Source organism: Euprymna scolopes, chromosome 19, assembly GCF_053919585.1.
Source record: "Euprymna scolopes isolate OS-2025 chromosome 19, ASM5391958v1, whole genome shotgun sequence".
NCBI lineage: Eukaryota > Metazoa > Mollusca > Cephalopoda > Sepiida > Sepiolidae > Euprymna > Euprymna scolopes.
The window spans coordinates 670,047-693,168 of record NC_136500.1 but is presented as its reverse complement, the minus strand read 5'-3'; the positions used below and the strand labels follow the sequence as shown (position 1 = coordinate 693,168).

Sequence of the window (23,122 nt, the reverse complement as noted above, 5' to 3'; positions counted from 1 at the left end):
CAAATATATAATTTTTTTTCATATTAATTGGATTATTCGGACTACTGTTCTCATCTTGAATGCCATTCTCACGTTTTGGTTAACCTCTGACCTTCAGATGTATCATGTCAAACTTAGAAATTTGCACAATGGAAGAACACATGATCCTTTCTAGACGTGTTGATTGTTCACGCTGATCAGGGGTTTAGGTCATCCGTATATTGAAAGTTAACTTTATCTGAACAATATCTAAATTTGAACTCCACCATCTATATAATGTAAACAAAGAAATCATGCCTACAACAGTGAGAAAAGTATCCATGGCGTAATGGAGAAGGTACTTGATAAAATTCAGTTGTGAATTAACTCTTCTAGAGGCTGAAGGTTCAATCCTCAGTACAGGTGAATGTGCTCTGATGAACTCATTGCACTTATGCTCACTCAACATACATATCTCCCATAAACCTGCTTAGCAACAATAGCACACCCCTTCACTGTTGATGTCCCTAAATGCCAGAAATCTTTCTACTCTAATAGTTTCTTCTCTTGAACAGCCAGACTTTGGAATTCCCTTTCTGCTACCTGCTTCCCTGACTGTATTGATATGCAGAAGCTTAAATGTAACATAAACCAACATCTTATTAATCTTTCCAAGGCATAGTGCCAAATAGTAGCCCCTTACGTCCACGTGATATGTCTTGTTAGGGGTGAACGTGAGTAAAAAAAAAAATTCAAAATCCAATTGTGAATTGCTTAGGGCTTCTACCAGGTTGTTGCTGATAAAATTAAAATATGCTACCCTGTGGATTAAATAAAGTGTTTCATTTGAAATTCTATGCAAATTCTTAAATCTGACAGAAAGACTTCCAAGTCTGACATGATACACTTGAAGAAGGTCAGAGGTTGCATCAAGTGAAATGTTGTGAAAATAACACTCAAGATGCGAACAGTAGTTTAAACAATACAAATTACCAATCCTTATTTCAAAAATTTAGAAAAAATAGTTTTGTTTCTGTTTTGAAATTTCTAATACTAACTTAATACATGATAACATAGCAGATTTGTTCAGCCATGTTGCGTGGTTCTGTATTAAACTGGCCTGCCAAAAATTTAAATTCAGCAGCCTTTGTTTTCCATATTTTATTCTTTAGTCTTCACATTCCATGAGTGATGTTTCTGACAAAGGGGAAAAATTACTGCTTTCTGGGTCAGAATCTATCCATATAAGACATTGTTGGTTTCTGTTTTGACCTTGAATTGGTATTTATTTATTTATTTTTTAACTTATAACATCAAATGGTTTCATGCCTTTGTGTGGATTGATTTCCATAATAATAAAAAAACAAAAAAAAAACTCATGGACTATTGTGTGACCCTATGTGGTTCCGTAGTCACCCCACCAACCCCAAATGTTGTGTGTGCTGTGGATTTTTCGTTCATCTTTTCATGGCCGTATCGTCATTTTCTCATTGGCAACTGTCGATGAGAACACGTGAGTCCACAAATAAAACAATACAAGAAAAACACATATATATCAGTTGGAATCTGTGTGTGTGTGTGAAACGCTTACATCCACATTTGTATTGCTGTCGAGACTGGGTACATCTATTGCCATTAGCTCATCTCCCTATCTCCCTCGGAGAACCTCAGAGTTCAGACCTCAACTCACTAAGTGTCCGACTGACCCCCTTCCCCGTCAAGTGCTGTTCCTATTGTTCCATCCATAGTTCATTGTTCAGTTTGCTATCGCCATTTGTCACACCCTAATTTAAACCCTACCCTTATTTTTCTTTGTGTTAAAAGCAAATTCCTATCCATTGTCTATTGATAAGTTTTTTATTACTTGCTAAAGCTACTTTTTCTTTTGTCATTTTCATACCTCCCCAGCACGCAACGACCTATAGTGTCACAATTGTGTGATGCTACCATCTTCCATAGGGTCATTTGTACTCAGATTTGTGTGCTGTTTAAATTATTTGTGATACAATGATAAATATAGGAATAGGTTTTTGTGTTACAGATCCTGCCAAAAAGCATGACTTTGAAAAATAAATGATTTGTAATAAAAACAACAAATATCAGTTAAAGACTGAACTGATTTAGTCAAAGGAGTATTTTAACATAGCAAAGATTGCGATTGTTTGCCGAAGTTGAAAAATTATTGTTGGTGAATCGATTAATGAATTTTTGGGTGAACAAATTAATTTACTTTACATATATATGGTGGAGTTCAAATTTAGATATTGTTCAGATAAAGTTGACTTTCAATATACGGATGACCTAAACCCCTGATCAGCGTGAACAATCAACACGTCTAGAAAGGATCATGTGTTCTTCCATTGTGCAAATTTCCAAGTTTGACATGATACATCTGAAGGTCAGAGGTTAACCAAAACGTGAGAATGGCATTCAAGATGAGCATTATTTTAATTCCTGAACATTTAAGTTGACAAACATTGTCAAAGAACAATTTAAGTTTGTGAACCAATACTCTTGGTACTCTATGCATTAAAAGATGAATGGCAAATATGTCTCATTATAGATAATCAAGTTAATCTCCAGATTAGCTCAACTCCAACTGATTACTAACATTAGTTAAACATAACTCCCATGCGTAACCATAGCAATGCATTTCACTTTGGTTTTTTTTTCCCATTTTTCCAGTCTGCTTCATCATTGTCACAACCAGCACTTGTAACCATGGTTACCTCCCTTCCTCAGACAACTTCCACTCCAACTACCGTTAATAGTAATCCAGTTACTTCACAGGTTGCCATGACCACAGGTAAGCTTCCTCCATCTCTCCTGGCATGCTTTCAGCTTTTCCTTAACCAGCAGCATCCACTAAAATTCACCTCAATCTACTTGGATTTATCCAAAGCAATCTTTAGATTTTGGGTCATTTTTGTTTTTTGTTCTTTAAATTTTTCTTCCTCTTTTAACAGAAAAATCTGATTGTAAAACAAATTCAAAATCACCTGTTGCTTAATTTCACCTTGAAATTGAAGTCTCCTCTAATCTAAGATTCACTCAGCGTTAGAAGAGGTTTGGTATTATTAATAAATTATTATTTTACTAATGAGCACCATTTACCAAGGCTAAAAGCAACTTAAGGATAAATGTTAGATTGTTAGTTGAATGATGATGAATATTGATAAGATTGAGAGTGATGAATAGAATGAACAAAATTTACTTATGATAAGTGTTTGTTGACATTGGAGTTGAAGACTATTATGTTGTAATCCACAAGGAAGTAGTCTCATGGTATTGTATTTCACGGGTGGGAAATTCTTTGAAAGAAACTGTTTGTTGAAATTTTATTTGATATTAGACACACTGAGGAAAAAAAAGATTTTTGTAGCTGTTGTAGATGAGTTCTTGTTGTGAATGTCTTTTAAAAAGGAACCAGAGATTGTATCTCAGTTGAACACCTAGCATGAAAATACTGAATGGAGAAAGACTAGCAACATCTCTTCTGTGATAAAAGGGTTAAAGAGATATCCCACCAATAAATTAAATTTTTTTTTATCTCAATATGAATTTGTAAATTGTAACTTGTTGACTTTGCAATTGTAGCAATAAAGAATTGTGTAAATCATTTAAAAAAATACAAAGTTAAAGAAAGTTGAACATTATGTCAAACTCAGTCTTCTTAGGGCCATAGGAGTAGATTCATATTGTCATGAAGGCTGCAAAGATTGGACACAACTAGCTCAGACCGAAAAAGAAACTATTTTAAAAGATATTTTTAAAGTTCATCATTACCTGTAAAAATGCATTTTGAACCTTTATTTTTTCTTAATAAAACTAGTGAAGATGAAAGTTTTAATAATAAAAAAGTTTAAAAGAAAAATATTTAATTTTTTGAACAAAGTCTGTTAAAAAAAAAAGGAAAAAAATTAACAAATTTTATCGCTAAATTCATAAGTCAAGTTCAAACTTGAAAAATTTAAATAAATTAAAAAAAAAAAATACTTATGTGACAAAATTAATGACCAATAAGTGGCTTCATACTTAATTTACTAAAAATTGTAATTAAATTCATCTTTCATATATTTTTAGATAAGATCATTTTCTTTTATAGAGACAGATTCAAAAAATAGTTTTTACCACATTTTTAAAGGAAGATAATCCTCAAAATTCATTTTAGATAAAGGATGGTGGCATCCATATACGATAAAAAATATAATTTTAAAAATGTAAAGATCTCACAAATATATAATTTGAGCATGTTCGCCTACATGAATGTCCCAGGAACGATATGATTTATAGAAAAAGTGAGGACAATCAGTTGGATGTATTAGTGATGTTGCTAGTCTCAATCTTTGTTATAAATACTATCATAATTGTGTTCTTCAAACTGGTTTCATTTTACAAATAGCCCTAGTCCTGAAAAGACTAAAGCCAATAGAAATCTCTTATCTTTGTGATAAGCATCTTTCATTCTTGTTGGCTCTTGATATCAATTGGTTTCACACCTTGTCTGGAATGATTTCTATAATGAAAAAAAAAAAATAGAAATAAGTGGATATCCTTTTTATTCACTTTTAATATGCAGGAAACATTTTATGATGACAAAAATATGAATTGTTATGCTGCGTTTAAAGATCGCCGTAAATGAAAACAATAATCTATAGTCTGAATCTGTTTCGAGATTATATATATATATATATATATAATCAGGTTGACAAGAAAGTTCTTGTGGGTTTTAACTTTTAAATTCAAATGAACATATCTTGGCTTGAACAAAAGTTATTGATTGAAATATGCACCATTAGAATCAACACACTTTTTCCAATACAAAGCAAGTGTATTTATGCCAGTAACGTAAAAATCTTGCATTCTGGTGATGATGAAGTTGCTGAAGGCGTTTTTGATATTGCGTAAGGTTTTTGAAGCATTTCTTATACAGACAGTTTTTGAGATGCTTGAAAAAGTGATAGTCGGTAGGTTGAGAGGTCTGGAGAGTATGGCGGATGAGGCAGAGTTTTGCAGCCCAATTTGTTCAACTTCTGCAGGGTTGGTTTAGCAACGTGTTTGGGCATTGTTGGGGAGGAGAATTGGGCCTTTTCTGTTGACTAATGCTGGGTGTTGTTGAAAATTCTGATGCATTTTATCCATTTGTTGACAGTACTTCTTCACCGTAATGGTTTTGCCTGCATTCAAAATACTGTAATGGATGAGACTGGTCGCAGACCACCAAGCAATTAGCATGACCTTCTTTTGGTGCAGCTCTAGCTTTCAGAAGTGTTGTGGAGCTTTGTCAGCCCCTTACCACTGAGCTGAGCATTGCTAGTTGTCGTAAAGAACCCACTTTTCATTACAAGTCACAACCCAGTCGAGAAACGGGTCATTCTTGTTGCGTAAAAGAAGGGAAGATGACACTTCAAAACAATGTTTCTTTTGGTTGTCGTTCAATTCATAAGGCACCCATTTCTCAAGTTATTTTGTCTTTCCAATCTCTATCAGGTAGTTGGAAATCGTCGTATATGCTATTCTAATTCAGAAGCAAGTTCTCAAACAGTTGTGCATGGATTGGCTTTGACTAAGGTTCTTAATTGATTGTTGTCAACATCTGATGGCCAACCATTATGCTCATCATTTTCAAGATTCTCATTGCCGTCACAAAATTTCTTAAATCACAATTATGCTGTGCGTTCAGTAGTGGTTCCTGGGCCAAATGCTTTGTTGATATCGTGAGCTGTTTCAGCAGCTTTTTGGCCTAGGTTGAATTGAAATAAGAAAATTGTGCGAATTTGCTTTTTTTTCCATCTTTTATTTAATGTTCTGAAAAGAAGACATAATTGTTTTAAAATAATTGTAATATAAACAACTAGATAGAGCAAAAAATGCTCTTTAAAATGATATATGAAGTAAAGGTATTATAACAAAACTTTGAAATCAAAATTAAAAATTCTGAAAGAACTTTCTCATCAACCTAATATCTCCTATATAATAAAATTACTGCAGAAATTCTCCTCTGGACCAAAGTATTGTAGGTTTGCAACAACAGATGCCACATACAAATTCAATTCATCTAGGCTAATGACCACTATTTTATGTAGCTTTTCAACACCATTTGAGACACATTAAGTTGTAATAATAAGATGCTACATTGCATCCTACGAGCAATACCATCATTACAATCACAACATCTTTAGAGAAGAGAGTCCCTATTTTTCTCTCTAAATATTTAGTCCTACCACTGCTACCAGTGTCACTGGAACTAATTCTACATGTACTACAGAATCTGTGATTATACCAACAGTAACTGGCTCCTAGATACATCGACCTAGCATAATTTTTCCAATTTCCGATTCATAAATAATAAAGGCTCCCTTGCTAAAATTTGTCGTTTCTGATTGGCTGAGCTCTGAAAAATCTCATATTCCGGAATCCAGTTATTCGCTACATAAACGAATGCTACATAACATTAAAACATGATGTCACTAATAGACATATTTTTTCCTCCACCGTTAAGTTCATTTAATGCATATGTCATTTCAGAGCTCACAAATATTTGCATCTTTTTATAATAAGATTTCTCCTAAAAACATTAAAAACAAAAAGCAATTACCAAATTACGTAAGTGTATTTGTGAATTGTTTTATGACGTCGTCGTTGTAACATAAGCAAACATACAGTTTCTCAAGTTTTTTTTACCACACCTTTGTCAAAACATAAATAAACTTACGGTTTCTCAAGTTTTTATACATTTAAACACACTATGTGTACATTGGAGATGTTTTAAAGCGTCACATTACATATATATATATTTAGCTCCCAAATATTTGCGTTTTTATATTAAGATTTTTCTTAAAAAAAAATACAAAGACAAAAAACAATTAGCAAAATATGAAAGTGTATTTGCTAATTATTTATTACGATGACTTCATCAAAACATAAACAAAATTACAGTTTCTTGAATTTTTCTACCATTAAACACACTACAGGTACATTGGTGATGTTTCAAATCGTTGCTTTTCATATATATATTTATATATTGAAGAGTTTAGCTCCCAATTATTTACATATTTTTCATTTAGATTTCTCCTAAAAAGTACCAAAAATAAACAGCAACATACAGAACTGTATTTGTTAATTATTTCATCTTTTCCGTGCAATTTGACATGTTTTCAGGTATGGTATGCAATAATGCATGTACAATTTTTTTTCTTTTTTAATTCAATTTTCACCCCAAACAAAGCACAGTGCCACTTTGAAGTAGGGGGCTACTATCGGGAACATAAGTTGCAGGGACATTATGAAGGGAGATGAGCAGCAAGATGTCTGTTCACATTGCACTTGAACTTCTGCATGTCAGTACAGTTGGGAAAGAAGACTCTCGAAAGGGAGTTCTAAAGTCTAGCAGTTCTGGGGAAGAAACTATTGGAGTAGAAGGTTTTCTTACACCTAGAGATCTCTGATGTGTAGGGGTGGGATTTAGCTGCTTGTCGGGTTTGTTGGAGGTATTTATGTTGGGGGTACAAAAGTTTTTAGTTTGTCGGAGCATTCACCATTAAAATACTTGTAGAACAGGTAGAGGGATGCAACATTTCATCGATGGGACAGAAGTTGAAGCTTAGATGACAGTTCAGGACCTATCAGGTTCACGACTCTCTTTTGAACCCTTGTTCCAGGGGGAGAGACTAGTAGCAGATGCACCTGACCAAATATGACAACAATACTCCATACATGGGTGTCAGCCAAACAGTGCCTGTATTTGCATTGTTATACTTATGGCTAGACTATTTCTCAGCGACAATTTTACATGTGTTATTAGTTTACAGATTATAAAAAAAACTCATCAAATTAGGATGAATATGAAAGTGAGAAACAACCAATTTAATTTTTTTTTTAACCTTGCACATCATTACTTTCATTCATGTTATATACAGAATATGGCTATATTGAAGATGTTAGCTTGTGACTAAATTGAAAAGATTATCTCCTAAATATTTGCATTTTTTTTATTATTATCCCGGAAAAGAAGAAAAAAAAAACAGAAGTTTAATATGGCTGATATAAAGATGTTAACTTGTGACTTAATTGAAGAGGTTATCTCCCAAATAGTTGCATTTTCTTTCAATTATTATGTCAAAAAAGAAACAAATATGGAAGTTTATTGAACGAAATAAAACCAGTTTATTTTTTGCCAACAATTTTATTTCTGCAAAATATTTCTTTTTATTGAATTACATTTTATTTTATCATTTTTTTTAATAAAATCTATTAAAAAAAGACGCTATTATTTAGAAGTTATACACTTCAATGTATAAATATATATGAAATGCATTGGTACTTTACCACGGCGCATTCATTTTTGGCACAGGCGCCAGTACCCGCTATTTTACTGGGCCAGCAGTGGCTTCCACTAACAACCGTAGTTAAATTGAGTTTTTCCAATACCTCATGTTAATCTAGCAAATTTGAATCAGTTTATCTCCCTTGTTCCTTTAAACTGTTTTTAAGATGGTGTTGTGAGATTGTTGCTTGTAGTTTAGCCATAAAATTTGATTTTCTTATTTAAAAATCAAACTTCTTTATCAATTTGCATGATTTTTGGTTTACAATATTTTCTTTCCATTGCAACTGTGTGCATTATAAAAATTTCTCTTTATTTTTGTTTTTTCTGGACAAACACCTTTTTGTGTGCTTCGTATTGAAGAAAAGGTTAGAGAATAGACATAAAATGTAAGCGTGTATTCTTTAATTTTATCGGGGAAGACAATGAAAGTGTTCCTAAATCTCCAAATGCATCCTTAAAGAAATTAGTAGAGCATAACCCCTATAAAAACTTCAAATATATCCTACTATTATGAAATGTACATTTGCATCAAATTTTCTGTGGAGGACATTGGAAGTGATCGTTCTTATTAATTAATAAAAAGAATTTTTTTTTATTTCATTTTCATCCCAAACAAGGCGCAGCACTACTTGGATGTAGAAAGCTACTATTTGGGACATAATTTGCAAGGATCCTTTGTAGGAAGTTGAGCAGAAAGATGTCTGTTTACATTACACTTGAACTTCTGCATGTCAGTAGAATTGGGGATGCAGGAACCTGGAAGGGAATTCCTAAGTCTAGCAATCCTAGGAAAGAAACTATTAGAGTAGAAGGCTTTTTGCTGCTTGTTGGTTTTGTTGGAGGTATTTACATTGAGAGGGTACAAGGGCTTGTAGTTCGTCAGAGCACCTACCATTAAAATACTTGTAGAACAAACAGATGGATGCAACATTTCATTGATGGGACTAAGGCTGGAGCCTAGCTGACAGTTCGGGACCTATTAGGTTGGCGACTCTCTTTTGAACCCTGTCTAAGAATGACACTAGTAACAGATGAACCAGCCCAAACTATTCAGAAATAAGTATTAAAACTGTCTGTTTCAATAAAACTACATTTTGGTGACATTTTCCATTTAAAACAACCAGTTTGGTTTAAGCTATAATAAAAGCAAATAAATCGAGTGCATTCTCTTTACAAATCATGTATTATGATTGATTTTTTTAAAATAAAACATACCTGAATATCAATGCTCACGTACCTAAACAACTATTTCTGTTTGAAATATTACAAAAACAGTTAATCATTTATGTTTTCTTTAACAATCAAGTATTAATATTGTTTTTTTTATCTTCAATACAACAAAACACAACTAAAACAAATAACTATGGTTTAAAAACATTACCTTTTTAAACTTTATCCATTCATTTATTTTTCTTCTTTCAATAAAACGAAGGATCCAAATGCCGTGAAAGAGGTAAATTGCTTATGTTTCATTTAATAATCAAATATTAATACGTTTCTTTTTTTTCAGAGACACCTATCTTTTTAAACAAAAAATTACGTTTGTTATATTCTTTTAAAAGTCATGTATTAAAATTTATTCATTTTTTCTTCTTACAATAAAACAAAAACAAATGATCGCTAACATTTCCTTTAACAATCAAGTATAAATACTGTTTTTTTATGCCAAAAAATTTGATTAAAACAAATAACCGTTTCATCAACACTTATCTTTTTAAAACAATGGTTTAAAGAAAATATGTTTGTTACAGTCTTTTAAGAATCATGTATTAAGCCTTATTCATTTATTTTTTCTTATTACAATAAAACAAAGGACACAAACGATTGCTTGCATTTCCTTTAACAATCAAGTATTAGCATTGTCTATTTTTAATTATTTTTATTTATTTTTTGTAATAAAAAATGGCTTAAACAAATATGAGGTGCCTTAAATAAGTTTCCAGACTTTTTTCGTATGAACATTTTTATGAAACTCTAGTCCTGTTAAAAGTAATCTCCTCCGGCTGCAATGCATTTGTTGTACCATTTCAACAACTTCTGGAAAGCCCAATGGAAGTCCTTTTGTGTGAGCATGTCAATGACCCTCATCACAGCCTCTTTTAATTCCTCAATTCTTTCATAACGACAGCCTCTAAGGTTTTCAGTGCACTTAAGGAATAGCCAATAGTCACAGGGAGAAAGGTCCGGACTATAGAAAGGGTGAGGAACTGTCTTGATGCTTATCTTAGTCAAATAGTTTGTGACAAGGATGGAGTTGTGGAGTGGTACATTGTCTTGGTGGAAATGCCACTAACCCGATTTGAAGAGTGGTGACCACTTCCGATGGAATCTCTTCCTGAACTCCTTAAAAAACCTCAACATAGTATTCCTTGTTGACTGTCCAATGAGAACCCAATGCATGGAGACCCAGCTTTCATCGCAGGTCACCAGAGCATCAAGAATTGCAGCATCTGAATTGATCAACTCAACCATCTCCCTGCTGTCATGATAACGTCTTTGTTTCTGATCTTCTCTGAGTATCCTTGAAACAAACTTCATGCAAATATTCATCATCTCACGAATAATTGTGTGTACAGTTCCTACAATGACATCAAACTATGCACTTATTGTCCCTATAGACACATTTGGACGATCAATGCTGGTCTTATTTGCTTCCCACATCTCTCATCATCCCTCACATACTCCATGCTTTCCTTGAATCTCTTATGCCACTCAAAAATTGATGCTGAATTTATGCAAGATGGTTCAAAAGCAAGTCTGAAGCATTCCATACATTTCTGTGGCATTTTTTCTAAGTTTAAAATGGAAGTTTATTGCATATTGTTCTTCTAAAGTGTCCTCGGATTGCATTTTTGAAATTCACCAGCTGTGACAATCAGGCTTTAGTAGAGTGTATTCCAATTGATGCTGTAGCTGTTCATTTGTATTGAAATCATAAAACTTGGTCAGTCATCTCATAAGATGTATAGCAATAACATACTGAATTTTCAAGGGTCTATGACAATATTAAATGCCTGTACAAAAACAGTCTGGAAACTTATTGAAGGTACTTCGTAACTGTGTTTCAGCAACACCTATATTTTTAAAACAATGGATTAAAAAACAATACATCAGTTACATTCTTTTTAACAATCATGTATTAAGATTTATTTATTTTTCTTCTTTCAATAACATAAAAGAAAACGAATGCTGTGAAAAAGGTAAACTACTTACATTTCCATTAACAATTAAATATACTGTTTTTTTTGCTGATGACTAAAACACCTATTTTTTTAAAAAAGCGGTTTAAAAGCAGTAAATTCCATAGATAAACCGCACAAGTATATTTTGATGTTTGAGACTGTATATGCACATTTAACATGTGTTTTTATGGTGATCAGAAAAAATAACAACTTTATAGTTAAAAATTTACTGCCCTGTCAGTGAGGCATTAGAATACACCGACTGCCCCCCCCCTCCCCGCAGAGAGTAAAAATCCCTCAATAGGGCCACCTGTTGACCGTGGGTGGCAACCCGTAATGCCAAAGGACGGGATCCTGGTGGTTGAGCAGATCATGTTCAATGTTCTATTAGGACATGAGATGCAACCACCACTTTGGCCCTTACTTGGGCTAAGACAGACGGTTGGATAGGCCTGATCCAATCAATACGTTGGTCATGGCTAGCACTGACTCAGACAAACACAACAAGAAAATACACTTACGCTCCTCACATTAGATAATAAACTGATTTAGTAAATGGTGGCTGAAGGGTTAATCAACTTGCTGAATAATGGATAAAGCACCGCTGGAAACATCTTTTCTAGAAATGAGGCCATTAGAAAAGATAAAGGAAACACGTGCTTGAGTTCATCAGCAGCATGAGTATACTTCTCCTGTATCCTTGTTGTGTTGGGGTGAATGTGTTCCCCTGCCTCGCAACACTTCCCACACAGGGCTCTAAGGTTTCTCTCCCATAGCTCTACTATAGTAGCCCAGCTTGTGAAGATACCTGATAGCAATTCTTGGACTGACATTAGCTTGTATTGTAATGTCAGAGGCTTTGCACCGAGAATCCTCTTCAAAATTTCTTTTCACAAGACTCAAGGTTCTTTCAAATGGCCCGAGGCGAACTGAATGAGGTTTTGTGCACTCTTTGTTGTATCTTGTGAATTCTATTCACAGTAGAAAGGAGTATTGAAGAATTTCCTGCTATTTTGCGTTACTAAAGCCACCTTCATGTTGACCTACAACTCATCATCACAGAAATTCAGACAACGGTCTGATGCTCCTTTGGTTTGTGGCATGCTTCGATGTTGTTTGACACAATTTTAATGAGTTATTTCAACATTATTCTTATCTGTAAAAATAAGTAAGCATATATTAATCTTAGGAAAAATATTTATCTTAGTGTTTATTCTTCTCTATCATATCTGTGTGTGTGTGTATATATATATATATATAATTCCCTTGAAATTTACTTGTGTGAATGGAAATTTAACTAACTTTCTTGGATTCTGCATTTTTGGATTTTACCATCATTGGATACTTTACCCTTTACCAGATTATCCATTCCCATGAAATCACTTTTTTATTCACCCTATTCCCCCTGCTTCATTTTTTGTTATCAAGTAAGATCTATGACTTACTTGTAGTTTCATCAAATACTTTTGCAAGCAAAATCCTATCCCACATTTTGCTATATCCTATCCTCTGATGAGAAGGAAAGTATTTCTTCAAAACTCAGCGGATTAAGGACTATCCACTTATTTAGTGTTTCCTTTTTTAAAATTAAATATGTTTTTAACTCTTTTTCAAAGTGTTTTTTTTAACATGTTTTATTAACTATTTGTTCTTATATATATATATATATATATAGGCTCACTTGCAGTTTCATTAAATACTTTGTAAGCAAAATCTGATTCCACATTTTGCTAATTTTTCCCCTCAGAAGGAAAATATTTCTTTCCAAACTTTGCAGATGAAGGACAATCCACTTCTTTAGTGTTTCCTTTTTGAAAATTAAATATGTTTTTAACATTTGCTCAAGTGTTTTTTTTTAACATATTTTATTAATTCTTTGTTTATATATATATATATATATATATATATATATATATATATATATATATATATATATATCCATTAGATGTCACTCTAACAAAGGTAATTCAGTATACATAAAGCAAATATTAACATCAGCAGCAACTGATTGAAGTATTTGTTTTAATGTAAACCAGACAATCGTTGCTTTCCAAATGAATTTAATTCTAAACATTTTTTTAGTAAAAGATGGAAAGCAAAATTTGTCAAAAATATAAGAAGTTTGTTTAGTTTCACAATGTTTATAAAAGATGTTTTTTATTTTCTTTTTTGGTGTATGAATGGAGTAGATTCTATATTGAAATGTTTATGTAATTTGTAGTGAGAACATTTATCTATGTTCCTATGAATATCTATCTATTCTCCAAACAGTATTAGACAAAGCATCACCAGAGCAGCTAATATGAAGTATCAGTATTGTTTGCAAAGAAAAAGGCAATTGTTTTTCTTCTTCAATTTTTAAGTTTTTACTGAAGAAAATTTTGGTCTTATATTAGAATTCAACCGAATTAAAAAAACAAACAAAAAAAAACAACAAAACTAGAGAAAAATCTTTATGCTGTATATACCTGCAAAATGGAACTAAGGTATGTTATTCCAAAAATCATGTAAATTGATCAAGTAATTTTATTTTTATAAAAAAAATAATTTTTAAATAATTTAAGTGATTAATGTGAAATCCTTATCCTTAGAAGGCTGATCTCTTGAGTTTGAACTATTGTGGACTTATCTGTCTTTGTTTTTTTTTTTTTTTTTTTTTTTTTTTTTTTCAAGATAGCGATGCAAGAGAGACCCTTTTTGCTTAGTCATAAAATTTGATTTTCTCAGTTAAAAATAAAATTACTTGTTCAATTTACTGATTTCTTGGAATACGGCATCTTCGTTCTGTGACGGATATGTACATGATAAAGATTTTCTGGATTTTATTTTTAATTAGGTTGAATTCTAAATTAAAAGTTTTATATTTAAAAGAAGTTTTTAGTCATTTACTAGCTGGACACCCGGCGTTGCCCGGTAGTACAATATGCTTAAACATGGTATTTTAATTTATGCAGGCTGTGTTTGAATTATTATAGAATCAATCCTCTATTAAATATTATTATGAGGAATAATTTGCCTGGTGAACTAATTTGCAAAAAAAAAAAATAAATGTTGTTAATCAAATTCCGTTTGTGTTTGTTTACAACATCACATACGATGAATGTCCTGGAAAAGTCGCTTTTCTAGTGCATTGATGATGAATGCACTGGAAGACTCACACATGAAGAAATACTTTGTGACAATTTTAAATGATACCTCTTTTATCGTAAATTGAACTCATGAATAAGAAAAAAATTAAAATGATGAGGTACACCCGGTCTTGAACAGGGGATCATTTGATTTGTAGTTGAATGCTCTACCACTCAGCTATATCTCCAGATGTCAATCATTCTGTCTTTTTTTTTTTTTAAGAAGAAATAATTGCTGAGATTTTATTTTCTCCTTTGTTGGTGTAACATAAAATATTCCCCTGTAAAAATTCATTTTTATTTATAAGAAAGACCTTTTATGATCAGATTTTTTTTGATTTTCAATATTATCAAATGAATTTTTGTACAAAATATATCTAAAAACATGACCAGACCTAAATTAGCTTTGTGTGAAATTTGCAAAAGATAGGCTCAGCCATTTCAGAACCTATGATTAAGGAACACACACACGCACACACACTGATTTTTATGTAAGAGTATCATTTATATTCAAATAAAAGCACCCTTCACTCTCAAGGAAGATTTTCTTATGTTTTTTTTTCCTCAGGACGTTTACCTGTGGAATTTCCTACTCAGCCGTACTAATATACTTACTTAATATACATATATAATGTTACATGATAAGGGCTATCCCCTTTTCATGTTAGTATAAAAATAGAGAGATTTAGTTAAATGTAAAAATGAAATAGAACAGACGAAATTCGAACCTCGTAATTTAGGTTAAGAAATAGATCACGAGAGAGAATTAGCAAATGGAATGTAAAAACAAGCCATTGTTTAGCTTAGAGATAAAATAGTTTTAAGAAAAGGAATGCAACTATAGGGTAATTTAATAAACATGTTTTTAACATATTGGAAATATAGGTTACTGGGAATATAGGTTAAAATTCCTTTTGTAAACAAAGGAAAAAGTTTTGGGCACGCATTTCCAGAACACATGAAAGAAGACACATGTTTTAACATATGTATGACGTCATGGAAAATGGGAAGTTCTCGATATAGTTAGAAACTTTAGAGTTAAGCAGAGAGAAACTGAGGGAGAGTCTGAGAGAGAGCCTGAGGATGAGAAACGAGAGTCTGGAGTCGGGAGATGGGAGTCGAACGTCTGGAAGCGAGACGGTCACCTTTGAAACATAGAATGTAAAACTTTGAATTCTTGACTAAGAAAACCACGACCGGTCGGAGAAGAAATAAACCCATCATGTGTTTTTATAAACGTCATCTTTGTGTTGTAATTCTACCAAAAGGTAAAGTGATTATATGTTTTATATATCATGTGTTTTAAAAATGTCTTTACATACACAATGTCTCGACATCTCATATCTACAATGTGAACACTAACACTATCTCCTCACTAACACTTCTAAGTATGAACATTTTATATATATGAATCTCTTCATAACACGAACACAGAACGCAGCATCTCTCTTAATGAGACTCTCTAAGACTCACTTTTAATAAGTCCTAACAACGAACAATAACAATAACAACAAGAATAATAAGAACAATAATAATAATAATAATAATAACTATATTACAATAATGCAAATTTAAATGTAGTATGAACAAACTTCTTACTGATTAACTTCTCACTTTTGTTGCCCCACTATAAATCTGGCCTCTATCACAGTAGTCCTTATGTTTCAATGGAAATATGCTTTTTTTTTGTTTTTGAACAAAAAAAATATTAGAGGGAATTAAATTTTTTGAATAATCTCTTTCAAGTCCAATTTTTATGTTGTTAGGTTTTTATTTTTCTGTTATTGCGTACGGTTTTAATTTTTCTGTTGTTAGGTTTTAATTTTTCTGTTGTTGCGTTCGTTTTTTTTTTTCTGTTTTGTTGTACAATTTTATTTTTATTTTTCTGTTTTTGTGTACAATTTTTATTTTTCTGTTTTTGTGTACAATTTTTATTTTTCTGTTTTTGTTTACAATTTTTATTTTTCTGTTTTTGTGTACAATTTTTATTTTTCTGTTTTTGTGTACAATTTTTATTTTTCTGTTCTTGCATACAGGATTTTTTTTTTCTGTTGTTGTGTTAGATTTTTATTTTTCTTATTTATTGTAGGAATGTTCACCAATTCTGGCTCCATGCTCCCCATCCCAATCGACCTGAGTCAGTTGATGCCTGCTGGATTAAAAGGAGCTGCACAAAACCTGAGGCCCCCATCTTTACCCGTTATGCAGGTGAGTTATGCATGCTTCCTCGTCATGTTTTTGCTTTTCATCTTGTTTTAGCATTTTTTGCCATAAAAATCTAAAGCTACAACTTTTTATGACAAAGTATCAATTTTAATAGCGAGGTGGAGAAAGTAGATAGAAAGAAGCAAGAAAGAGAAGAAAATGAAGAAGACCAGGAATTACAACTAAACAAATGGAAGTCTTATGTCAAATCAACACTTATTAACATTCATATACTCTTTCATTTCCCTTCACTTTTTTTTATTGCAAAATGATAACATTATGAAGGTGGCTGGGAAGCCATCCTCATAAGCATTACTTTCTCCTTTGGTGTTTCTCCCTGTTGCCTCTTTTTATTATTTCTTATTAACATTGGATGTGAAGACATCCAAGTTGAAGTGCACAGATAAGCAATTCTATGGCGATATGTTTCTCGGATGAGAGATTTTTAAATAAGGACCTCTGTTTAGTGTTAGACATATCAAAGGAGGGAAAGTTCTTTGCAATTGTGGTAGCTAAATGACTTCTTGCTGTAAATGACTTATAAAAAGAATAAAAAATTGAAGTGCAGTCAAGCATGTTTCATGGCAGTTATTCTGAGGATAAGAGTTAATGAGTATATGGTAGTTAATGTTACAATATCGTAGTAATCGTTAGTAGTGGAAATTTGGTAATTGGATTACAGCTGGAAAGCAGAAAAATAGAAGAGAGTTCCACAAGCGTGCAGGTCTAAGAAAGAAGCTTTGTTCATGGAATCTACATTTAGGTTTAGGCACAGATAAAGAGTGGGGGAAATTATTGATCATGGTTTCAGCTAGATGAGTGTTTTTGTGAAAGTTTGGTAAAGTGCGGATTATAGATTGGAGCTCAGATGAGATTATTTGGACTACTGTTTTCATCTTGGGTATTATTCTCATGTTTCTGCCATGTAATGTCTGACCTTATTTAGGTGTATTTTGTCGAACTCCGGAATCTTTCTGTTGAACTTGGGAAATTGTATGGAATTTTCAACAGAACGTTTTATTTAATCTACAAAGTTAATTTGCTCTTGTTTCATCAGCCATGACAAGGTAGAAGTCTTAAGTCATTCACAATTGTATTAGTATTGCTTGCACTGAGGATTGAACCTTCAACCTCCAGAAGATGTCACTTAGAACCAAATTTTATTTAGTACTTTATCTGTTATCCTACAAGGCAGATGATATTAAGAATACAATTGTGAATTACTTAGGACTTTTGCCCAGCTATGGCTGACGGAATAAGAGCATGCTACCCTTATGGATTAAATAAAAGGTAACATTCAAAATTCTATACAGATTCCTGAGTTTTCTCCATTCTGCCAGATCTACAGCTAACTGGAATATCTCACAGCATTAGTACATCTCTCGACGCGGGCTTCATTTCTAGAGCAATTGCTCTTGATATGTCAAAGGCTTTTGATAGGGTATGACATAAAGGTCTACTCACAAAATCTTCAGCTACAGAAGAGCTGGAAATGTCTTCTCAATTATTAAATCATTCTTCGCTGATAGGCTATAAAGAGTAGTGGCTGCTGAACAGAAATCAGAAGTTCACAATATAGTATTTCTGAAGGTTCCATCCTTAGCCCAACTCTCTTCCTGATCTTCATCAATGATTTCCCAAATCACATTCTTAGATATTTGTAGACAGTTATACAAATGACACTACCATCTATGGCAACACTTCAAAAGTCTGAAATGTCCGAGATCTCCCTGATTTTCTCTTATCTTGAGCACGTGAAGGAATGGAGAAAAAGGTGGCTAGTTAATTTTAACGCATCTAAAACCGAGCTTCTCTCTTTCCATCATCAACACTCTGACCTACATCTGGCTGTAATTGAAATGAATGGCTCTCATCTTGATGAGTACTGTTCCCACATCTGGACAGGAGATACTCAGAGCATCTATCCTGCCTTAACAAAATTCAAAACGGACTTCATAATTTAGTAAGTGATGCCCTTTTCTCTTCTCTGCAACTTCTTTCACACAGAAGAGGCATTGCGAGCTTATTTTCATAGCAGGTGTTTGACTGAGCTCTGATTTATCGTCCCCTATTTCCAATCTTTCACAAAAAACACTTGTCTAGCCAAGATAACTATAAAAAATTTCGCCCACTCTCTATCGGTGCCTAAACCTAAACGTAGATTTTATAAACAAAACTTATTTCCTAGAACTGCCTGCCCGTGGAACACTGTTCTGCTGGCCTACTTTCCAGCTGACTACAATATTGTCACCTTCAAGTCCAATGTAAACAAGTTCTCATAAATAATCTAATTATACCAAATTTCTACTACTAATGCTCTTGCCCCAATGACTACCATACACACATTACCCTTATCCTTAAGAGGCCTCTGGCCTTAATATGTTGAAAAAAAAGAAAAAAAGAGAGATACTTTTGAAGAAGGTCAGAGTCCGAAACATTGTGAGAATAACCCTCAAGATAAAAATAGTAGTTCAAATAATCTTTTTCTCAAAAATTCAGAAACACTATATCTGATGTTACTCAAATAAACCCCACAGTTTTCAAAACATAAAGCACATATAGTGTTGGTTGGATTAAAGGAAACTGTTGTACCATTAATGGAGATATGCACTCTACCGAATGCAATTCTAGTTTTTCCAACGTCTTCATTTAAAACAAACAAAAACCTATTTAAGCTTTATTACCTTAGAAATTTGAAGTTTGTATGATATTATTATGAATAAACTATGAGTATTTGGTAATGTTTTGTCATGTTTTTGTCTAGCTCCAGAACCAGCAACCAATCCAACTTCTGAATTTATCTCAACAGAGGGGCGCCTTACCTGCTCTTCAGGTAACTCAAGCGCAGACATCTGCCACCACGCAGAACAGCCGTAATACTGTAACGACCCCTGGTGGCATGTCAGTAAATTCCACAGGTAAAATTGTTTTTTAATTATTCTGTCATTTTACAAATTCAATTTCTTCTACATAAGCAATCATAATAATACATGTTGTCTCTCTGTTTCAATATATATAAAGTTAATTATGTGTAAGTGTTTGTACATTTCTATGTACAAATTCACTCTTAACTAATTAACCTATCATTAGAAATTTTGGGACACGACTGCTAAGCGTATGAGATTGTAATGTTGTCTGTATTGAAATTCCTGCAAAACGTGGATAGAAAATCTTTTAAGAAAATTTAGCTGCTTTAGATTTTTGTGAAATTTTTTTCACGCTAGATATGAGACATCAATTAATATTCTCCAAATTTCAGTTTCTTGGGAGTATTTTAAGGAGTTTTTGACACAAACCCCCATTTGAAAATTCAAATATATCAGATTCTCATGAGACACCAATTAAGCAAGATCCCCTGAATTTCAATTTCTTCCTAAAACCCCTTAAGCTTAAACCTTATATTTGAGACATTTTTTAGAATCAAAATAATAAGGATTATAGTTCAGTATAATTATTTTTTATTTTAATTTTTGTAAAGAGGCATAAAAGTCGTAAAAACCTGTCCTCTTTGGGTGATTTAGAAGGTTGTTCCAACAGTAAAGCCTCCTATTTTTTGAACTCAAAATGTTCAAAAGTTATGAAGACAAGATAGTATCATTAAAGAAAGTGACCTTTTGTTCTCCAGAATTTATTTTTCTACATAGTCACCACCATTCTAAATGCACTTTTATCAGGTGTTCAATGATGCATCTCTGCTTTTGACACACATCCATAACAGAGACTACTTTCTTAGAGTCTCACACTGACAATATTTGTAACAGAGAAATGAAATTTTCAGGTCATGAATGCATAAGTTTAGTCATCATAATAATGGAATTTGTAATCCTCTCTGATCCATTCTGGCAAAATAAAAAATAAGATGCACTAATTTTTGAATGACTCGTAATTTTACCCATCATCATTGTACTCCTCAAATATATACAAGGTATTTTCAACAAATTTCCAGACTTTTTTTTGTAGGGGCACTTTTATTGATAGTACACACATGTAACTCTAGTCCCCTTTGAAGTAATCTCCTTCAGCTGCAATTCACTTGTACCGTTCCAACGTTCTGGAAGGCACCATGGAAGTCCTCTTATGTGAGCATGTCAATGACCCTCGTCACAGCTTCTTTCATCTCCTATAGGGAAACTATAGGGAGGATGAGGAACAATCTTGATGTCCATCTTGGTTAAATAGTCTGTGACAAGGATGTAAAATCCTTGGGACAAACATCGTGCAAGTCCTCCGCATTTTCTGTTCCTTGCAAAATACTTGTGTGTACAGTCCACACACTGACATTAAACTGTGCACTTATTGTCTCGATAGACAAACGACAGTCCTTATCCATAAAATCTTTTACTTAGCCTATCAACTCTGGTGTTCTGATTTCCTTAGTCCTCCCACACCTCTCAGCATCCCTCAAACTCTCTGCCTTCCTTGAATCTCATGCCACTCAAAAACTGATGCTCAATTCATGCAAGATGGTCCAAAAGCAGTCTGAAGTATTCCATATGTTTTCATACATTTTCCAAGTTTAAAACAGAATTTTATTGCATATCATTCTTCTAAAGTATCCTCATGTTCAGATTGCATTTTTGAAATTCATCAGCTGTGACAATCAGGCTTTAGTAGGGTTTATTCAAATTACTGCTGTAGCTGTTCCTTTGAACCTGAAATCATAAAAATTGGTCAGTCTTCTCATAAGATGTAAAGTAATTACATACTGAAATTTCAAGAGTCTATGACAATTTTTAAATGCCTATAAAAAGAAGTCGGGAAACTTATTTAAGGAATCTTGTATGTTTCGACGACATCTTTTCAAAACAATGGCTTAAAAACAATACATTGGTTACATTTTTTTTAACAGTCATTAAGATTCATTCATTTTTTCTTCTTTCAATAAAATAAAAGAAAACAAATGCTGTGAAAGAGATGAATTGCTCACATTTTCTTTAACAATCAAATACTGTTTTATTATTATACATTGTAAATTATAAATATTGTTTTGTTTTTTTTTGATACAAAAAGAAAATGTTTCATTGACATGTGTATTTTTAAAACAACAATTTTAAAATGATATATTTTGTAAACAATCATGTATAAAAATTTATTCATTGATTTTTCTTTTTTCATCAAAACAAACGATACAAAGCAACAACAATGAGTACTTCGGATTAATTCCTATTTCAATCACCTAAATTATTTATACTGAAATGTGTGTCTTCATTAATTAGAAACAATTTATCTTAATTAAATGATTTTTTCTTAACTAATTACTATATATATATATATATATACTTTTATATAAAAGTCACTTTGTGTGAGTGAGTTCCTTCCTCAATGGTTCTGAAACAACTGAGTCCATCTTTTGCAAATTTCAAACAAAGCTAATTTATATATGGCAGTGTTTTCAAATACATTTGTACAGAAATTTTTTTTTTACATAGAAGTCACCACTTATCAAGACCTGGAAGCCACTAGGGGATAAGGATTATTGCGTGTACAGTAATCAATGGGATAGTATCGTAGTAATCGTTAGTATTGGAGATTTGATAAAGTGTCTTTCTTAAGGGGGCGGTTTATCAGGAATTTGTTTATGTTGGACTTGAAGACATCCAATTTATAGTCAGGTGGGAAACAGGCAAATGGAAGAGAGTTCCACAGGCGTGCAGAGAAGAAGCTTTGTTCATGGAATCTATGTTTTCATTTAGGCACATAAAGGGTGGGGAAAATTACTGACAGTGGTTTCAGCTAGACGGGTGTTTTTCATGAAAGATTGGTGAAGGGGGACCAGAGATTGGAGCTCAGACGAGAACTTGCCATGGAAGTAACGATAAAACAAAGACAGGCTAGCAACGGCTTTTCTGTGGGAGAGAAGTTGCAGGGAAGAGAAAAGGGCATCCCCCACTAAGCCACGAAGTCTATTTTGTACTCTGTCAAGGCAGGATAGGCTGTTTTTAGCAGCTCCTGCCCAGATGTGGCAGCAGTACTCCATCCTTGGACGTACTTGGCTTTTATACAGATAGAGAATTGCATCAGTAGTGAGATATCTTCTGGAGCGGTAGAAGGATTCCACCATTTTCCCAGAGACCTTGGCAACAGACTTGATGTACATGTTCCATTTCAGATCAATTCATCCAATAATATTGAAAATTGAAAAAATCCGATTTTAAAAATAGCTTTTCTCTCTTATAGATAAAAAAAAAAGATTTTTACAAGGGAATATTTTACGTTACACCGTCTAAGGGAGATCATAAGATCTGAGAAAATCATTTCTTCTTAAAAAAATAGATTTATTATAATTTGGAGGTATAGCTTAGTGGTAGAGCATTCGACTA

The 23,122-nt window shown here is 32.8% G+C and overlaps 1 protein-coding gene across 2 annotated transcripts in view; it reads left to right on the top strand.

The window, feature by feature from the left end:
* The window catches only part of LOC145303396 (uncharacterized), a 114,883-nt gene that overhangs the window by 82,992 nt on the left and 8,769 nt on the right, over positions 1 to 23,122 (top strand). The window contains exons 20-23 of one of the 2 annotated variants that reach the window (XM_080144704.1): positions 2,644 to 2,764; positions 11,467 to 11,487; positions 16,687 to 16,805; positions 19,567 to 19,720. In XM_080144704.1, coding sequence (XP_080000830.1) covers positions 2,644 to 2,764; positions 11,467 to 11,487; positions 16,687 to 16,805; positions 19,567 to 19,720 — 415 coding nt within the window. The remainder of the gene's footprint in view (positions 1 to 2,643; positions 2,765 to 11,466; positions 11,488 to 16,686; positions 16,806 to 19,566; positions 19,721 to 23,122) is intronic. The other variant, XM_080144705.1, reaches the window with a different exon arrangement.